The sequence below is a fragment of the Metopolophium dirhodum genome, chromosome 8 (assembly GCF_019925205.1).
Source record: "Metopolophium dirhodum isolate CAU chromosome 8, ASM1992520v1, whole genome shotgun sequence".
In the NCBI taxonomy this organism is placed as follows: domain Eukaryota; kingdom Metazoa; phylum Arthropoda; class Insecta; order Hemiptera; family Aphididae; genus Metopolophium; species Metopolophium dirhodum.
In genome coordinates, this window is record NC_083567.1 from 2,575,906 (window position 1) to 2,595,034 (window position 19,129).

General features: G+C 28.4%; 1 protein-coding gene across 1 annotated transcript in view; it reads right to left on the bottom strand.

Moving 5' to 3' along the window:
* The window catches only part of LOC132950901 (uncharacterized), a 63,667-nt gene extending 51,066 nt beyond the window's left edge, over positions 1-12,601 (bottom strand). The window contains exon 1 of the mRNA XM_061022513.1: positions 12,233-12,601. Within this exon, the coding sequence (XP_060878496.1) occupies positions 12,233-12,287 (55 nt within the window). The 5' untranslated portion in view covers positions 12,288-12,601. The remainder of the gene's footprint in view (positions 1-12,232) is intronic.
* Positions 12,602-19,129: the final 6,528 nt, after the last annotated feature.

Genomic DNA, 19,129 nt, shown 5'->3' on the forward strand with positions numbered 1-19,129 from the left:
ACATTATTTATTACGATGGTCGATTATATAGTACTAAGTCACAACAACTGAAAAACTGATAAAGGTATAAGGTACTTAATACAATATTATCATGATCTTAGAACATAAAAAAGGTAATTTTGAAGGGTTGAATTCTGTAAATATTATCAGCTATTAAATCAATATTAATGCGATCCTCGTGGAAACTTATAGTTATTATGGCCATTTTTTCAGACTTTATACACACTTACAGACAGACAAACACACATATTATCATAACATAATGTGTTTTAAATGTATGTAAATTACAGAAAAACTAGTTTGGACACGTTTAAAATTATTGAAAACATTTTCATTAAATTACATATCAATATTAATAAGTGTATAATCATAATAAATTTTGTTACCTCGTAAAAATGTGATTTATACATTTTCACAGTACATATTCTAAAGTTAATATTAAGCGTAACGTTCCTGTATTAACCAATCATAATAATTGAGATAATTCAGGTGACTATATTGAAGTCAAATTGTCGGTAATAGTGGTTGAAGGAACATAAAATTGTTTTTCATGACGACAAACAAATTAATTAACAATTAATAATCAATCGCGTAGTAAGTAGGAACCTGCCTGTCCACGATAATTGTTTTTTCTTTCGAAATTGATTTAATTTAATTCTTTATGTATACTATATCCTTACTTATGTAGGTATACTTATATCTTTACTACCTACGTCTACTGGCTTCAGTATTTGTTTAACAAGAGGAAATCTACAATCCGTTAGACATTTGGGATGACAACGGATATAAAAACTATGTTTACTTTTGCACGTGCATTTTTTTTAACTATCTAGCATACATGGTAGAAAAACCAGAAAATCTGTTGCCATAGTTACTGTGCTTTTTTTTATTTTCAACTCGATTTGCGTGTATTTTCTTTTCCACTATTACTATTATTATTTTCGTAGAACAAAGTTTATGCGTTTCGGAATGCCAAATTTTTATTTTCGATATTGGCAATGAGTGTTTCTATAGTGTACCGTATTTTATTTGATATTAAAATTTGACTTAAAATCTAACGAAACCGCTTTACGCACAACCTAACCTAACCTATCTGTGACCGCTGTGCTTAGAGCTTTTATGAGAAAAAATGTTTCTTGCTGATATAAACTATCAAAGTATGAAAAATATGTTCTTATAAAATATTCCTTGATGCTCAAATCCCCAAATGGCCAAATGTATTACATTTGTAACAAAACCACCTGAAAAGATTAATTGTATAGGTACATCATATATGTATGTATCAAGTTTTTTTTAAAACATTTTTATTTATATTCCAATACTTGTTGCTATAGTGCAGTGTTTATTATTTTTACCAACGTGACAATAATATAATAATATGATCATTTATACAAAAAGTCGTGTATTAAGTTCAACGATAATAATATAAACAGTCGAAATTTGATAAATTTCACTCACTTTATAGTTTATATGTAAAATAAAAATAAAAAAGAATCCGAAATCTGTTGTTATATATATTTTTTGTAAAAATATTGTGACGTTTGTGTTTAAAAAACTAAAACAAAAAACGGTTTATCTGCAAGGTTTTACGACGGGTAAGTAATGGACGCGGCCATTGAAATAATGATTATATTTGTTTTAAAAATTTGGATGCCGTCAAATTATTATTGTATTTTTTACGATCGATAATAATTGGCCGTATAAAAAAATTCACAGCCGATAAATTTAAAATAAATGTTTGCAAAGGATGTCGGGAAAAAAAACGTTGACATAAAAATCGATGGATAAGTTTTTGTTTCAAAGAGTTGTATAATATGACGTAAAGTACGTGTGAAGTTATTTTGTGTGTTCACACTTAACGGAATTCGAAAGAATAATTCCTGAAAAGCTTATCCGTTCGTCTAAAGTTGAACGTGCGATTAAAATCTACGGACTGCGTACCGTCCCTTAAACACTACCCAGGTATATAATCCGTTCGACCATTTTGTAAACGCTGTCCATCGCTCATTAGTAATTTTACACGCTACAAAATTGTATATTTAACAATCAAGTCAGGACAGTTGTTAATTGTTAATTGTCGTTATCGTTTACGTTATATCAACGCGGTTATTGACATTGTGAAAACTATAAGGTAAATTAATAGAAGTTGCTCGTTTTTAACTCAAACAATCTAATGACCGACATTGTTTGCTAGTCAGACACAGGTCACAGGCCTTCGTTTAGGGCAAGTTTCTCGGACGTATAAATGATGTCGGACACTCGGATGACGACATATTATGTGTTATTAATTTACAATATAAAATTGTTTATAATTACCCACTTAACACGTTACGGTGTCCATTCCAAAAAGAGCACCTGAGTAGTTCAACTCGGGTTCGTTAGCAAAGTTCAGAATTTAGTGCTTGCTAAAGTTTACTATATGTAACTGATCACATGTTTATAATTTATAAAACGAAAATGATAATAATGACAAGAATAAAATTATTTCTAAAACTGTATATTAAATTTATTTTAAATTAAACAGAAATCAATCATTTTTATATTATATTTTCAATGTGTTTTTAACTATCTACATAATTTACGCTTTCGATGCTTTGATATTTTAAAATAGATTAGACGAAGCGCAAAATAAATTTAATCGAATTTAAAGTATTTTACTTTACAATAATAGGTCCTTGTAAAAAAGGAAATAACATCATGACAACGACGGCAGAATATAATGTTAGGTCCAAACGCATCGCAGTTTGGTGTAGAATGTTTATATTTTTCTCACTATGGTAATTTTCAATATGTAAACAATAGATTGGGAGAATGAGATGATGATTTATCGTTACTTCAGCAAATTTACAAAAAGTTAGTTAGTCCACATCGACGTGTTCTTAATGAATTTCCGAATATTGTAGAATGTACATTTATGTCTTCGCCTAGTCGAGTGGGGAAAACATAAAATCCTAGGAAACACGAATAATTTATTTCGGGTGGAATTAAAGTCCCTTGCTCCGCTAAAACCAAAGTACTATAAGTACCTAATGGAATCTGAAAGCATAAATGGACTCGACGAATCCTGATTTTAAAGCCTGACTTTAATGTTCCCATTAGGTTCAACAGAACAAATAATACTTTAAGTATACCTATATCGTACTTTGTGTGATATTTTCATGTAGGTATAATATATGTATATAATAAAGCCCATCGTTAATATATAACGTATATTAATTTATTATAATATAATATTGAGAATATTGCGAATATTGAATTTTAATTTTGCATTAACAAGTATGATGCTGTGAGACCGTATTAGAAGGAACATTATTATTGGGTGTAATATTTGTAACGTTAACGACCGCTTATAAAGGGGTTATTTATAGTTCCATTATTATATATTATTATAATATTATTATATATTCCGAGGCACCCCTTTATAAATATAATATGCGCGGCGTTCATAAACAAAGGTTTTACCGCTGTAAATATACAAACTGAAGTATTTAACGGAATATTCCAGTATAACTTTATAGTCATATTATTACCGAATTTCGTCGGAAAAATAATTCGATGAATAATTTATTTATTAAGTATAACAATTTTCGACGCATTTCAAATAATTTTTTTTTTTAATCTAATCAATTGGAATTTAGCACGTGCTTATATATAATGCCATGTCATCGTGGCGATTATATTACAATGGGGTTATTTAATTTTCTACTTGACATTTTCGGGTATTTTTATTTATCAAAAGAAGGTTTTTTGAACAAATAACAAAATATATACATTGTACACCCCTCTACGGTCTGCATATTAATCAAAACTATTTAGTTGACATCGTTAAGGGCAAAAATCAAAAAAAAAAAAATATGCTAAAACTATAAAATTATTATATGTTACATTGTTACAAAACTTCATTATAAAAACATGGAACATATAAACATACAAATATTTATAATTATTTATCTCTACGCAATATGTAATTCTATATTATAATACAGTTTATTCATTTATTTTATTTGAAAGTTTTCCCGACAATGGTCGTCTAAACTTACAACATTTTGTTTTGGCATTTAAGCAAAAAATATACAAAGGAAATACTGATAATTATAATACGTTAAATATTTTGTACTTATCATATACTTATCACGACGAAAATGAGTGTTAGATTTTCTGGTTTCTACGTGTAGATATATATTACGTTACGAAAGAATAATAATAGGTATATACATATCACATCGAAATAGTAATTATTTATTGAAGTACATAATAATCATGTCTTAAGTGTTAGGTAAGTGATGTTATTTCGACGATCAACTTTATCTTTCGACCGCCATCAAAGCGGTCAAGAATGTATAGAAAAAAATAGAAAATTAGGTCCATCAATATTTCGATAGGTAGCAATATGTAACCACGAAAACGAACTCAAAGTACGGCCAGACGAATATAATATTTATAGAGTTTCTATATTATGTGTCGTACTGCAGAAACCTAAAACGCACAGATAAAGTTATCATCAGACTCTTATAAAAAAATGCGTTCTATGTGGGTTATTTTCCGCGCGAATCGATTCTTTTTGAGAAAATACACGAGTGTCCTTGTTAATATCAGTTTTAATGTTTAGAAAAATAAAATATCTCCCAAATCGGTTGATATATAAAAAAACTTTTACAATACATATATAGTATAACGCGTTATTGTTCCCTAGTGTAATATTGTTCTTATTGAATTTCGGTTGGTTTTACCAAAAATTCATATATATGGCACAAGTCCGATACATTCGAAAATAATATGTAATGTCATCACTGTTTTGAAATCGTCTGTACATATAATTTCTTATAATAACCAATAACATTTTAAAAATCAAGTTATACAAAAAACAAAAAAAAAAACAAATAATATTGTTTAAAAATACTTGGTGTATTTTCTTCTTCAACAATTCAAACTATTTCTGTAATAATAAAATTCGTAAAAGTCACGATGAGGTACAGTAACTGGAACTCAAACATAAAATACTTATACATCTTATGTATATCTTAATTTTTGAGTTTGTATTTTAAATCTTAAGTACCTATCTATCTTAATAAAAGTTTAAAACACTTTTATATAAGTACTAACAAATTCCTTGATATTTAAATAATAACCATAATAATAATAATAATACGAAATAGCTTTTAGATTGGTATATAGTAGTTTTATTTAACATAATATTCTTTGAAGTAAAATTTAAAATGCAAATTCTAGAAATTCGCAAGGAAATTATTCAAAAAGGATATAAATGTGTATTATTAAAGCTTCTATTATAAAGTTTTTTTTTTGCGGGAGATTAATTTCATTTTCACACAGACCGTGTTCTTTAAATGGTTAATAAACCGTGAGCTTTCGTCGTGAAATGAAGTTACATCAAAATATGTGAATTCGCATATTTCAAAGACGTTGTACGTATAATAAATAAGAATTATGATAATAAACGTTATGTTTAATGACAAATCTATTTCAACGATTCCGTAAGGTGTTCCATCTCGGGTCTCAGCTGTATAACTTATAGGTAAAATACGATTAATTATTTAAATTTAATTGCATCAAACTTTTTAAACTACATCAATGTTGAAAATAATATACAAACGAAAATAAATGTTACACTTGTAAACAATATATATTTGTTGTACTCCCAGCAGAATATTATTGAAAGTTTTCAGTACCTAATTAGAAATTCCCAACTAATTTGACTTACATATAACGGATACGTATAGAATTTTAATATCAGATGATGGAAGGTAGTAGATAGGTAGGTAGTAAACATATAGTAATGTATATTATGTTTGATTTTAAGATTATTACATTTAGAGTTAATAATTTTTTCCAAAAAGTTTTGTCAATATTTACATTTTTAATTATCGATCGACTTGACTTTGGATTCAATAAGTTCTACGAATTTATATTTTTCTTCTGCAGAGTCTAATTACTTATGTCAAATTTTTATTCTTGTAAACATTTTTAAAAACTGTGATACGCAATGTATAAAACATATATTGGTTATAATATTGTTGGTGTCGCCAAAAAAACGTTTGATTTATAGATAACCGTTTCGTTTTGTTCTCATGGCATACATATTTATAAATATAACGCGATTTTGTAAAATATTAATTAAACATATTTTATAATTTAATATAATTTAAACAATTTAACTAAATGCTCTAAAGACGTGCGTGTTATATCACATCCAAAAGTTGACTCGGAGAACCACCTTATTTACTGTTTGATAATATACCGATATAAACTTGCCCGTGTATTTTCCGTACACGCGTCGACTTGTCGATTTCCTATTTGTGTAAATTGAAAAAGTCTTTCGCTGAGAGATCTGATACGACAGATTTTTTTTTATATTAAGAACGTTTTGATAAATCATATTATTGTTATAAATTGCATTTCTTTGTTATGTCACAGAGATCGATTTTTGCGCAGTAAAGAAAAATGCTTACACGCTGTTTTCCGAAAATCGCAAGAATTTTATTTTCATTTTTCATATATAATATAGTCTTGTATTTGCTGTATACCATCGGTAATTGAAAATAAGAAAAACTATGAAAATAATATTTTATTATTGGCGTTTCATACAATATATTTTATAAATGAATGATTTTTTTATCGTTATTAAAAAAATAACAATGCGCATTCATACAGGGTAATGAGCAAAGGCAATGCATTATATTAAAAAATTACGTTTTGTTTTAAATAACGTTCTATTAAAAACTGTAAATAGGTACTAAAATAGTACAACTACCTCTACTCCATCAATCGTTCTAAAAACAATTCATTATTCAAAGTTAATTAATATTTTTAAAGAATGGTCTGAAAATTAAACAATTATTATATAGTTGAAACTTGAAGTACCAAATTAAAACAAATGTTTTATCTTAACTACTGAATGTTTTTAATTTAATTTTAAGTCTTAATTATAACTTCAAAACACAACACGTACATATTTTAACACAATTTACCTCAAGTACATTTGAAGTTTGGTTTAAATAATTATTTGAATAAGTACCTGCCTTATACCTAAACAAAGAACTCAAATAAAGGCTAAAACAAATGAGAATGATTAAATTAATATGTATCACATTTCCCCAAAAAATATGCAGATAGGTATAACAATAATACGAAATTGTATGTATCAACTTTCGAAGTGTACAAAAATAATTTGTTGTGAACACAAGTATTATTGCATCTTGATTTTATTTTGATCTATACTACCTATCCATATTTTAAGATTGTAATCAAAACGGGACTAGGTTACTTATTGTGTTGGTTAAACAATTATGTGTATTTGTATGTATTCTCATTAGTTTATTACTTTATACTTTCTTGATATTCAGAAAATATTTCTTTTGGTGAAAAATTCCCTTTTTATAAGGTATATATATATATATAAGGTATACGTACAGTCCAAATAATCAAAGAAATGTATTGGATGTTAAAGACACATTGCACTACTAGCAAAAATGATAGATTTTGATTTTTATATAATTCAGAGATGAAAAGTGAAGAAATGTACAATAATTTCTAATAAAATCATGACGACTTTGGAGTATTGTTCTTGCGTTCACCAACCATTACTGTTTTTATAGTTCGATGATTTATTATGACGTGATGGCTGTTAAAAAAGTATGAACATCATAAACGCATGTAAATGTATACAAAGTGTTTTTAATCCTATCTACGAATTTACAATTTATTGTATTAAATAAATGTATTGTTTCTCGGTGCAAGTTTCATTTTTCATTAGTTTTTTGTAATATCGATGAGCTAAATAACACTATATATAATATTATAGTGCATATATTATTCATTCTGCACATGCACATTTCTGCATTTAAACTTTGAATTTTAATGCTTTGAACAATTTAAGTACCCATATTGTACGTAATGATGTATAGTATTTTATATTGAAAACTATGTAATCAATCAACACGTAACGTTATCTGCATTATGGTCACGATAACTACAGATTTGATAGCTTATTATTTACGAGGGCGGGTTAAATTAAATATATTGAATAAAGTCGAATGAGTTGATTTTATTTAAGGCGTCATGTTCAATATTAAAATATATTATTATTTAGCTTAGTGTTTGATGCGAATGATGTGCGTCGCGCGTGAGAGGAGGCAAAGGTTTAATTTGAATATTATACGGGTTCATAGTATACATATTATATAAAATATTAAATAAGACTATACAATATACATCTATAAAATATCTATTAAGTATACATATTTTATATCATTGGTCACTATGTATATACCACTTACCGCAGAAACATATTTTATATATTGAATAAATCAATTACTTAATAATAAATGCACATGCATAATATATTAAAGCGAGTTATTAGACCATAGTCCATTTAGATGTGCAGGTAACAATTAATAGTAAATACCACCCGGCTGTAGAGCATATTATTATTTTTGAATGAACACACTATGTATATAGCTTATGGACTTGAGTGAATAATATTATTACCTACACAAAATATAGGCGAAATCAGACTTTTTAAAACGCGCACTATATAATATGCCCTAATACCATAACCATGATTTAGGTCTCATATTACACACTGTGTTGACTTTTTTTTGATGAAAATGGAACATTTAGAATTTAACTGAAACATTACATTACAGTTTATAATATATTATATGATTTAAAACTTAAAATAAATATTTGATTTAATTAATTATAAACATTGTACGTACGTAATATGTATAAAACGAGCCCATTTATGTACACAAAATTATATTTTGACATGAAATATTTAAAGGTTAAAAATTATTTTAAATATCAATAAACTTTAATGAAAAAAACTCATGCTATAATATATTATTTTTTAAATAAAACTGAATTATATGAATCAGATGTTTGGCCGAAAAAAAATATTAAATTACAATCGACTTATATATTATATAAAAAAATCGAAGCTTATTGTAAATAAACATTGAATAATAGTGGCGGTAGCTACCTAATAATATTATTATGATTATGCATATATGCGTAGATCAATCATTTTAACGAATAACTATAAATAATATGCTTATATGCGGTTTAATGAAAATATACATAAAATATTGAAATAATAAATTATTTCATAAGGTGTTTCAACAAAAAAAAAAACCCCGAATACATAAAACATTATATTTTGCTAACAAAGTTATATTATTAATATTTAATTTTACATACAATCATTTGAAAGTACAACTTTGAATGTAATAAAAAAAAGATGGCGCATGATTTAGCGTAACAAGTTTCGAATATATACCTTGTTGAGGTAAAAAGTATTGTCAGATGTATTTTATTGTTCTGATGTTTAATAATAATTATAGAAATGAAAAAAAAAAGACGAATCGAGATAATTCCAACAAACTAATATAAATATCAGAATAAAAATATAAAACTGTTGATTTTCGAATAAGTTTATACATAAAATATAATTCAACATAACAATAATTGCTGTTTGAAGCCGAGTGTTGTTTTTCCACTCGACATTCACCGTTTTTGGTATATAAATAAATACGTAAACTGAGAAAAATATTAATGAAAACAATATATTAAGTTTATGCAATAATTCACCGACTCACAAGCCATTTCAATTTGTTTTCTTTACAACAATTTTCATTAATACTTAATAAGTTGGATCTCATTTTTGTAATTAATATGTAAATATGTATAATAGGTATGTATAACTTATAAATCCTTACTCAAACCTTAACAATCATCAGAATACCGTTTTTAAAATATTATGTTCATTTAAATATAAAATAATAAATTAATTAATGTAGAGATTAAAATAAAGGTACTTACAAGTTTTAAAGAATAAAAATACTTAAACGTTGTTAAAAAATAATTTTTAAATTCGAATATTTCTTCATTGTATTATAGCAGCGTACCTACTACATAATACAATTTATTAAAAAAATTAATTTAAATTTGCCTTTTTAATAAAAATATTGTTTCTAGCTCTGTCTGTTCATAATATTTTGTCATGAATAATACATCAATTGCAAGTGGATACGTATAGTGTCCATAGCTCTTCCAGTTCGAAAACGATCGCTCCTAAATTGTCCGTTGGTACCTTTCTTATATTTTGGTCGGTAACAACCCGAGTAATATTTAATAATTAACAAGTATAACAATATAGCCGAGAAAACTTACCATAATCTAAAATCGAATTTATCGTTAATTGAATTAAGGTTTATTGTTGTAGGGTGTAGCGTGTGTGTATACTGTACGGTGACCTACTCACGATGGTGTTCGAGACCTTTCCGGGCACGCGAAGAGTAAAAAAAAAGTAAGTTATAACAAGTATGCAACAAAATAGGCTTACAAACCTGTGTTTTGTACTAATGAACAGAGAGATATAATAATTATTATAACCAGAGAATACTATTAACATGATAGCATTAAATAATTGTAAATTGATTTGTTTTGAAAATGTTCGATAGCTATTCGAGTATGATTGTATGAACTATAAATTATTATTATAATATGATATCGTATTAGATTATCGAATGATTTCATATCGTATTTTGGATATATTAAAGAGGAATTCCTCACTGTATCCATAAAGGTTGTCACATAGATTTTACCTCACATGCGCAAATGCATATTATATATTATATTATGTGATTAAAAAAATGTCCATACCTATAAGGTATAGCAATAAATAAGCTCGAAGAAAATAACTTGTGTCCAATATTGTATATTATTATACCATGTTATTAAGCACGTTTTTTGTGTACTGACATATTATAATATGGCTAACTTATGACCTTTTGTATATAGGGAGACTTACAAAATATGTTAATTCATCATAAAATAATGTTTTTTAAATAAAAAATGGTCCTACGTTCTATTTTTCCATCAAGCGTATGAGAACACCCTTCAAAGAGCGCAGCGACTTCAAGTATTATTTTTGATTTCAAAGAAATTTTCTCTTTTAAATTTATTAGTGATAAAAAAAAATCACGCATCTTGATTTTTAATCTTTTTACTATACTTACGTTTTGTTTTTCTCGGATTTTTATACACTCAACCATTTTACTACCGTTTGTTATACCTAATATTATTATATTATATAAATATTGTTTCATAATATACAGCCTTTAGTTAACGCGTGATATCAAATTATCTTTGAAAATATATACATCTTGAGCTCAACGGAATTACGTAGGTGTATTAGACATTAGTATTATTTGTTGTCAGTGTAACATTAATTTTTTATGTCACTTTATTTATGACCACTCTATATTAGTATAATAATATTACGACTGCAACTCCAGCACATACACACGACCACACGGCCAGCGGTTTTATTTTATACCTATCGTCTTTACGACTATATATGTCTATATATGGTGAATATAGTGGATGTCCTTACAGGACTTGTAAGTGGTGAATACAAAATTGCGAGGATTAATTCGAGGAAAATGGAATCAAATGCAGTATACAGACGAAAAGTTTAAATTTTAGTAATTATTTGTATACAATTGATTATTATAATAAATACATAGTAAATATTATAGGTAATATAATAACAAATAAAGGTAATACATTAAGCCTTTATAGGGTATATTTATCGATACGAAAAAAAGTAAATTTTATCCATACACCTAGTAATATAATAATAATATTGTATTATATATTTTGTATGTATTGTCACAGTCGACTTATTATCGAACAAGGAAAATATGTTGTCTCGGTCCTTCGTATGGGTTTTATTTAGATATTTTTAATTTTAATTTCTATGCGAATTATGAACATTTTAAAATGCTCAAAATGTAAATACCATAAAAAAAATCGGCGGCGTATCTAACCTTTACAATAACATATTACCATATAAATGTTATTAATATTAATATGTTTTTCCTTAAAACTCAAAATATTATAGTGAGTCCATTATCTTTAATATTAAAAATAACAGAGTATAAAAGGGATTATTCTGAATTTAAAATTGTATAGGTATATTTAGTAAGACGGAGACAGACAACACACGTGGGTACTACGACGTCATCCTAATACTACAGAATATATGGCACACGGGGTAATCAAAATAAGATTTGAACACCAAATAACTGATGGGTCGTAATTTTGTCGAATAATTAGCTTAAAATACAGGTACCACGGCGGGGCTCTGGGCCCCGTTAACCGTGCCCTAGGGACACGTCCCCGTGTGTACACGAGATAAGACTAGACTTACCCGCCAAAGCAAAGCTGCAGGACAATCCAAGTACGACGAAACTGATCAGAACCATGGTTTGAATTTGTTCGTCGAGAAAATATCCGAAACGAAAACAATATATTATACCAACCACGTCGTCTGTAATATAATATATATATATATATATATAGTGTTATCAAACAGGACGCGCGCGTAAATACACGCTCGGCGCGATATCGGCGGTGGGTGCGGTGTAACGTTCGAAAATTGTGATTTTTCGACAAAAAAATTTCGCCGATCACGTGTGCTCGCCTCACGGTATGCGCGTGCAAGTGTGCGCGATGCGGTGCGATACGCGTCGTGTTGCCCGACCGGTATGAATGGCAATAGGTCGTCGTCGTCGTAGTCGTCGTCGTCGTCGTAGTCGTCACCGCCGCCGCCGCCGCCGCCAACTAATCCGCACCGATCGTGCGCATTAGTGCATTACTTCGGAGAGACGTGAGTGCGCGCGATCTGACATTTTGGCCGCCGCCGCCGCCGCCGTCGGTCCAAAACCTAAATGCCACGTTTCCCCATTTTCGCTATCAGCGGTTGCAAAGGTGCAGCGGGCACAATATTATTATTTGCCGAGGCGACCTTTTCGTTATGCTTACATATTATCGCGTATAATGCATGTATACCGAGGTACGCGTATTCCGCGAGTGTAAAAGCTCGCTCGAAAAGCTAAGACCTTTTTCGTGTTACCACCTAACACACATATTATATGGGTACGTTTGTGCAGTACGCGTTTCGTTGATATTTTCACTTTGTCAGCAGAATTCTATATATTATACAGCGTCAAAAGTCGAACGTAAGAATATATAATGCTCTGCAGCAATTATATAGGCGTAATTATCGGTATATAGCGGTGTATAAACAGTGGTGCGCCGGTGGGAGGGGGGGGAGGGGTAAGGGTTAAATCTCTCTCGCCGACAGATAAATCCCCTTGTTTGTGTGTTTGGTATTACCACCACAGTTAATTTGAATACAACATTATTGAGTAGTTATAACACCCTCCTCCCCCCCCCCCCCCAAATTGAAAATTCTCAGGAACGCCATTATATATTCTTACATAATGTGTAGGAGGTAATACAAATTACACGATACACAGGTATATAGGAACTCATAATAATATATTATGTCCAAGTATAAGTAGATACTATTGACAATTTCATTTTGACGATAAAAAAAAACAAAGTGATTCATTATCTAAGTTTCTTTTGCGCAGGCACTACTTATGCATAAGGATAGCGTTTTGTGGGGATTGAACTCCTCGCTCCGAATGATCGAATAAAACTTGACTTTGTCCTTTAAGTTTAATAAATCAAATCAAAATTAATATCAGTAATAAATTATGAGTGTATAATTGTATATTATAATATACTATTATTTTCTACATTGAAAATATATATAATTACATCTTTTAAACTTCGATCTTAATAATATTATTACTGTACGTACCTATATAATATTATTTTCTTATAATATAATTACTAGAAATGACCTTAGGTTGGATTGATTGGTTACGAATACGAATGTACGATACAATTCCATATACATTTTTCGTACATATATATATAAGATAAAAATAATTGTATACGTGTTAAGTAGTGATTACTATACCTTACTGGTATTCTTGTTGATAAGGCGCATGTCAAATGATTTGCATATAATACATAATATAGTTTAAAATATGCCTATCGTTGAATTTTGAATATAACCTACGTTTTTGTTTCAATAAATTTCTGGTTGACGTTTAATTACAAAAATATATCACGAATTATTAATAAAAACAATTCTATTCTTCGATCGTAATATATTTAGGTATTGATATGCTTAAACTTTAACGATGGTGTAATCGTTTAATTATTATAAACAAGTTTTGAAGCTGTGTCACAACCCTTCATACAAGCAGTCATGTGCGTTTATTGTTCGTACATATTACTTATTGTGTTTAGTGATACAGATTGTAAAATATATTCTCTTTCTTAATAATAATAATAATAATAATAATAATATAAAAGAAACTTTAAACAAAAATAATATTTTACAGTAAACTAAATATTAAATTCTTCGCCATCCAAGCATATTTCGCTTATCTCTTTTTTTTGTCATTTTCAATTAATTAAAAAAATCTAATCATAGTCGAAAAGGCACTATAACACTATAATGTTTAAGCTGGATTTTTAATAAGATTAAAACGCAATTTTAATCCTTATACGAATTTAGTTTTAATAAAATAATTTAATACTTAAGAAAATACATTTTTAAGACAAAGGTCACGGTTTTTTTTTTCGTTGAAGTATTTAGGTAGGTACATGGTTTTTTTTTATACATATTTACGTGCACAGCAAAATATATATTGGAATAACATAATGTTCCATGATTTTATAGTTGGTATAATATGGTATACTATTACGTTGTTACCATTATTTATTTAGGGCAAAATAGAATTATACGACATTCAATTTGATGTATCACTTATGAAAATACTACGTGAAATACTCGTATTACAAAATGTTTATTTTTTATGAGGAGGCACTAAAACCCTTTTATTGCCTATGCGCAGGCTGCATTGGTAAGCAAATTAAAATATTCCATCTGAAATTGAATGCTTGCGAGACGCGTCAATAATATAAAATAATAATGCGAAGATCAACAAGATATGATTAAATACAGCCAAATAGTGATGAATTTTGTGTTTCAATTTTTATGTAAATGTTACGGTTTAGAATGAGTAACGTATACACCTTGTAGTAATCGCATACCTTGCGATTTAGGGAACAAGCACTTTATCACCAAAATCGTTTAGGTGACAAACAAATCGAGTGTCATGTCAAAAAATGTAATTGATGCGGAAATTATTTCAATACACGAAGTAGAGTCAACGTTTTTAAATAAATAACATACAGCATAGAACTGAAAAATATTCATTAAAGTTTAGGGTAAATGGAATAGAAATTCTATGAATATGATTACTAGGAGGAAATTAATACAAATAACCTGTAAGTTGTAACTCGCTGAATATAAAAGAGTACATTTATTTTAACATTTATATTTGTGTTATTTTGAATAACTTGTGCACATAATATGATGTGCGTAGTGTTATAGTCTACGCTTATATATATACGCTAAGTTAAATTAATGATTTGTAAATAACGATATGATTTTCGTATTAGTCAACATCGTTGTATTTCAAACAGAACGTTGATCTATCTCAAAACCTAGGTAACCTAATACCTAAAGACGATATGAATTTTTTTAAATTGAAAACTTTTTATATTTAATCAAAAAAAGTTTTACAAAAACAGTAATGAGTACACAGTTGTAAGTATTCATTTTAACTGTAGTAATGTACAGGTAGATGGTACAGAGTGTCGGTTTAATATAATATATAGATTGAAAATTGAAAATTGTATGTCATGATTTTTTTTGTTTTTGGTTTTTCTCAGTAGCTATTGTACACCATTGTTTAAAATTTTTAAAGCTATAATAGTACATTAGTACCTATGTTAATCTATTTGAGTTTCAGTATAATACACTATGAAGTTAAAAACGAATTCAAATTATCGACGCAGTGGTTATTTCTACAAGCATTAAACATTCTCATGCCCGTGTTACAATATCATTAATTAATTAATAATTTAAAACGAGACAGTTTATGAAATAATTATGTACGTCAAAAAATGGTCATGAGTTTGGATGTATTTGAAATTTGGATAATATATTGATTTAAGTGATGAAAGTATTGAAACAATTTTTATTGACATTCGAAATGTATCAAACATTGGAACTCTTCAATACGGTTAATAAGATTTTTATGTACTTACCTACTCACATAAACCTTTTTTTTTTAATATCAACATTATGTGTATGCTTTTATATTAATTAAGTAAACAAACGTACATATTATCGTCATCAGCATGGGGTTTATTGAAGTCGTCTCGCACCACTCACTTCAGCGTGGCGTTTATTTGCTATTATTTATTTAATAATTTAAGTCTGGACGTTCTAATGAATTTTCACATTAGAAGTACTTTTCCGAGCGTAGCTTGGCTATGCTGTTGGTTTTATTATAAATAAATATTTAAACGATTTTTTTTAAATATAAAAATTATAAGGTCAAACTCAGAAGGTGCTAAATTGATTTTTTTTTTACATCCACTTTTTTTTTCTCATACAATATGCATGTAGGTTTAGTTATCAAAGCTCTATAGTTCAAGCTCAGTAACAGCCGAGTAGATGCATTATAAAAAAAAATTATTGAGAGCGAAAAGGTTCTAAATCAATACCATTTACAAAATATGTTTTATTTTATGGGGACGATTTAATTAGAACCTTTCGGTCCTTAACTACTATCGTGTTAAACCCAATACAGGTTCTATTTATACTATCTACACGAGAAAAATAAATTAGTGATGACTGATAAAAAAAATAGCGCGGCATTCATTGGGTGATCATAAAAATATGATATTCGTACAATATTGTTAATTATATTGTACATTTATAAACGAAATATAAAAAGTCTGTAAATAAACGTGCCATTACAATGTAGTGACTACATTATTTGATTTGTAACATCACGTCACAACTTCTTCTGTTTCACCCAACTTTTTTTTTCCAGTAAACATAAATTTATAGAAACATGGAACATAAAAGTTCTAATTAAGTGAAAATAATATGGCATACACAACCAATAAAATGTATTCCATCCGTGTAACTTTTAGGTTATTAGCTGACATTTTTTACACTGTATTTTTTTTCGTCAAGTTACCCTAAAAAAATCCAAATTACAAGACAAACGAAGAAAACTTTTTTAATTTTTACATTTGACAATCATGAAAAAATCATTTATTAAGTAAGAAGATAGGTAGGCAATACAGTTTGAAGTTTAAAATTGCTGTCCTGCTGGATAATTTGATATTTTTAGATATCACGCCTTTTGGTACTGAGCTATAGCGAAGCAATTTAATTAATGTTATAATATTAAAATTGCATGCAGTTTTCAAAATAAATGTATCTACTTACTAACTGCGAGAATACATTTGTCGTTGAATTAATATCTGTGTAATGCAATGAACACAAAAGTTACTGCGGCGAGGTACCATAATTTGTGTACCTCTGTGTTTAATTACTAATTAGTACTTGTCTTATGAGTATAACCTTAATAATTCCATCTGTGTCTCTGCAGCAGTTCAAGGATCGGTTATTTGATGCAAGTAGACCGCCAGATGTAGGTCCTTATAGGTAAGTCTCTTTTCGAGATGAACTCATTTATACGTAACTCAATTTCTAAATACTAAATAAACTTACTATTTGGACAACGAGTGTGTATGATGAAAGAAGTGTTGCGATATTATTTGCTCAGAATTTATTTTCGTTTATTTCCAGATACCGAGTTGATATGAAGAATAAATGTGACTTTTAATAATTTAATGTGATAGTATTTTGAGCAATCGCGTTTCAGGGTTAACCACGGCTGTCGAGTGGGTTGTTTTGATTACTCTGCTGCCGCGGATCGGCGATAAGTTAGAAGAACAGATGGCCACTTGGGTGAAAATGCGCGATCATTATAATATAATTTACATATTATAATATCTATACTGCAGAGAACCTATATAGTGCAGCAATAACGCATGACATTATCTTTAATGCCGAAAATAACTGTGATCAAAAATTGTTTTCATAAAAACGGTTTTAATGCCTTGATTACTTTTACGGTGTCCAATTAAATTGGCTGCTGATTCATTGAATAGCGAGCGGGTGTGCATTAGTTTTGTTTCACCGCTGCTTCGTCGGCGGAAACCTTTCCACTAAATGCAATGGAAAGCAATTTACTTTTACGGTCGTTTACGTTATTCGGTGCTATAGCACGAGAAAAACGTTGACATCTAATTTCACAGCCAACGCGTTTTCAAAAAGCTTATTTGAGTGGTATTTGCAAAAAACCCAATGAGCTCAAAAACCCATACCACTACTAGTACAACTACTACTACTACTACTATGTCCGGGCCGCTAAAATAATGGAATTTTTTAACATTGAGATGTAGGTATACATGTAGAAAAAATACATTCGTTAACCTATATACAAACATTACTTTTAATCTATACACATAAATATATTATGTATATATATATATATATCCTCTTCGTTTTAACATAATATTTGTATTCAAACTTGTTCTCCCTAATGATAGCTTATCGTGGTTTATATATATACCATATAGTTTTTTTTTACGACCGTAGTATGCTTCAAAATATTATAATATTATATTAGTGCTATCCGTTAGGTGTTTAGGTGTATATAAGGTAGGTATATATATATATATAATATATTATAGTTGTATGAGAGTTGGAAATGATTCACTATGCTGTTTTATGAAATTGTTTTGAATTATTCATAATACCCATTATTTGAATTCAATCTTAGTTTGAGTAGTTTAATAATATTATCAACAATAATTAAAAGATTATTCTTACATCTTAATCCTTTCTCTCTTTCGCGAATCTGACTCTTCAAAATTACGCTTTGTAACCATAAAATAGTGGGTTTCAAATTCGAATATATTTATTAATTCTATACAAATACTTTGAATATTATGAAAATACAATTTAAAAATTAAACATTTTTTAACGTTGAACTTCAAAATAAAGATATAAAATATTTCGACTCGTGTAGGGTACTTTACTCAATATTCAGTACGTACTCGCTAGGTACCATATCAATTACTATTGATATTTTTCTCTTAAAATGCCCGTATATAATGTTTGCCTTTAGTAAATAGATCAATAAATTCTAATACTAATCTTCAGGCCTAAGCCTTAGTTTTGAGACCAACCAAACTTTTTATTGCTTTGTTACGCGTAAAAAAAATACAACAAATCTTAGTGTAGCCT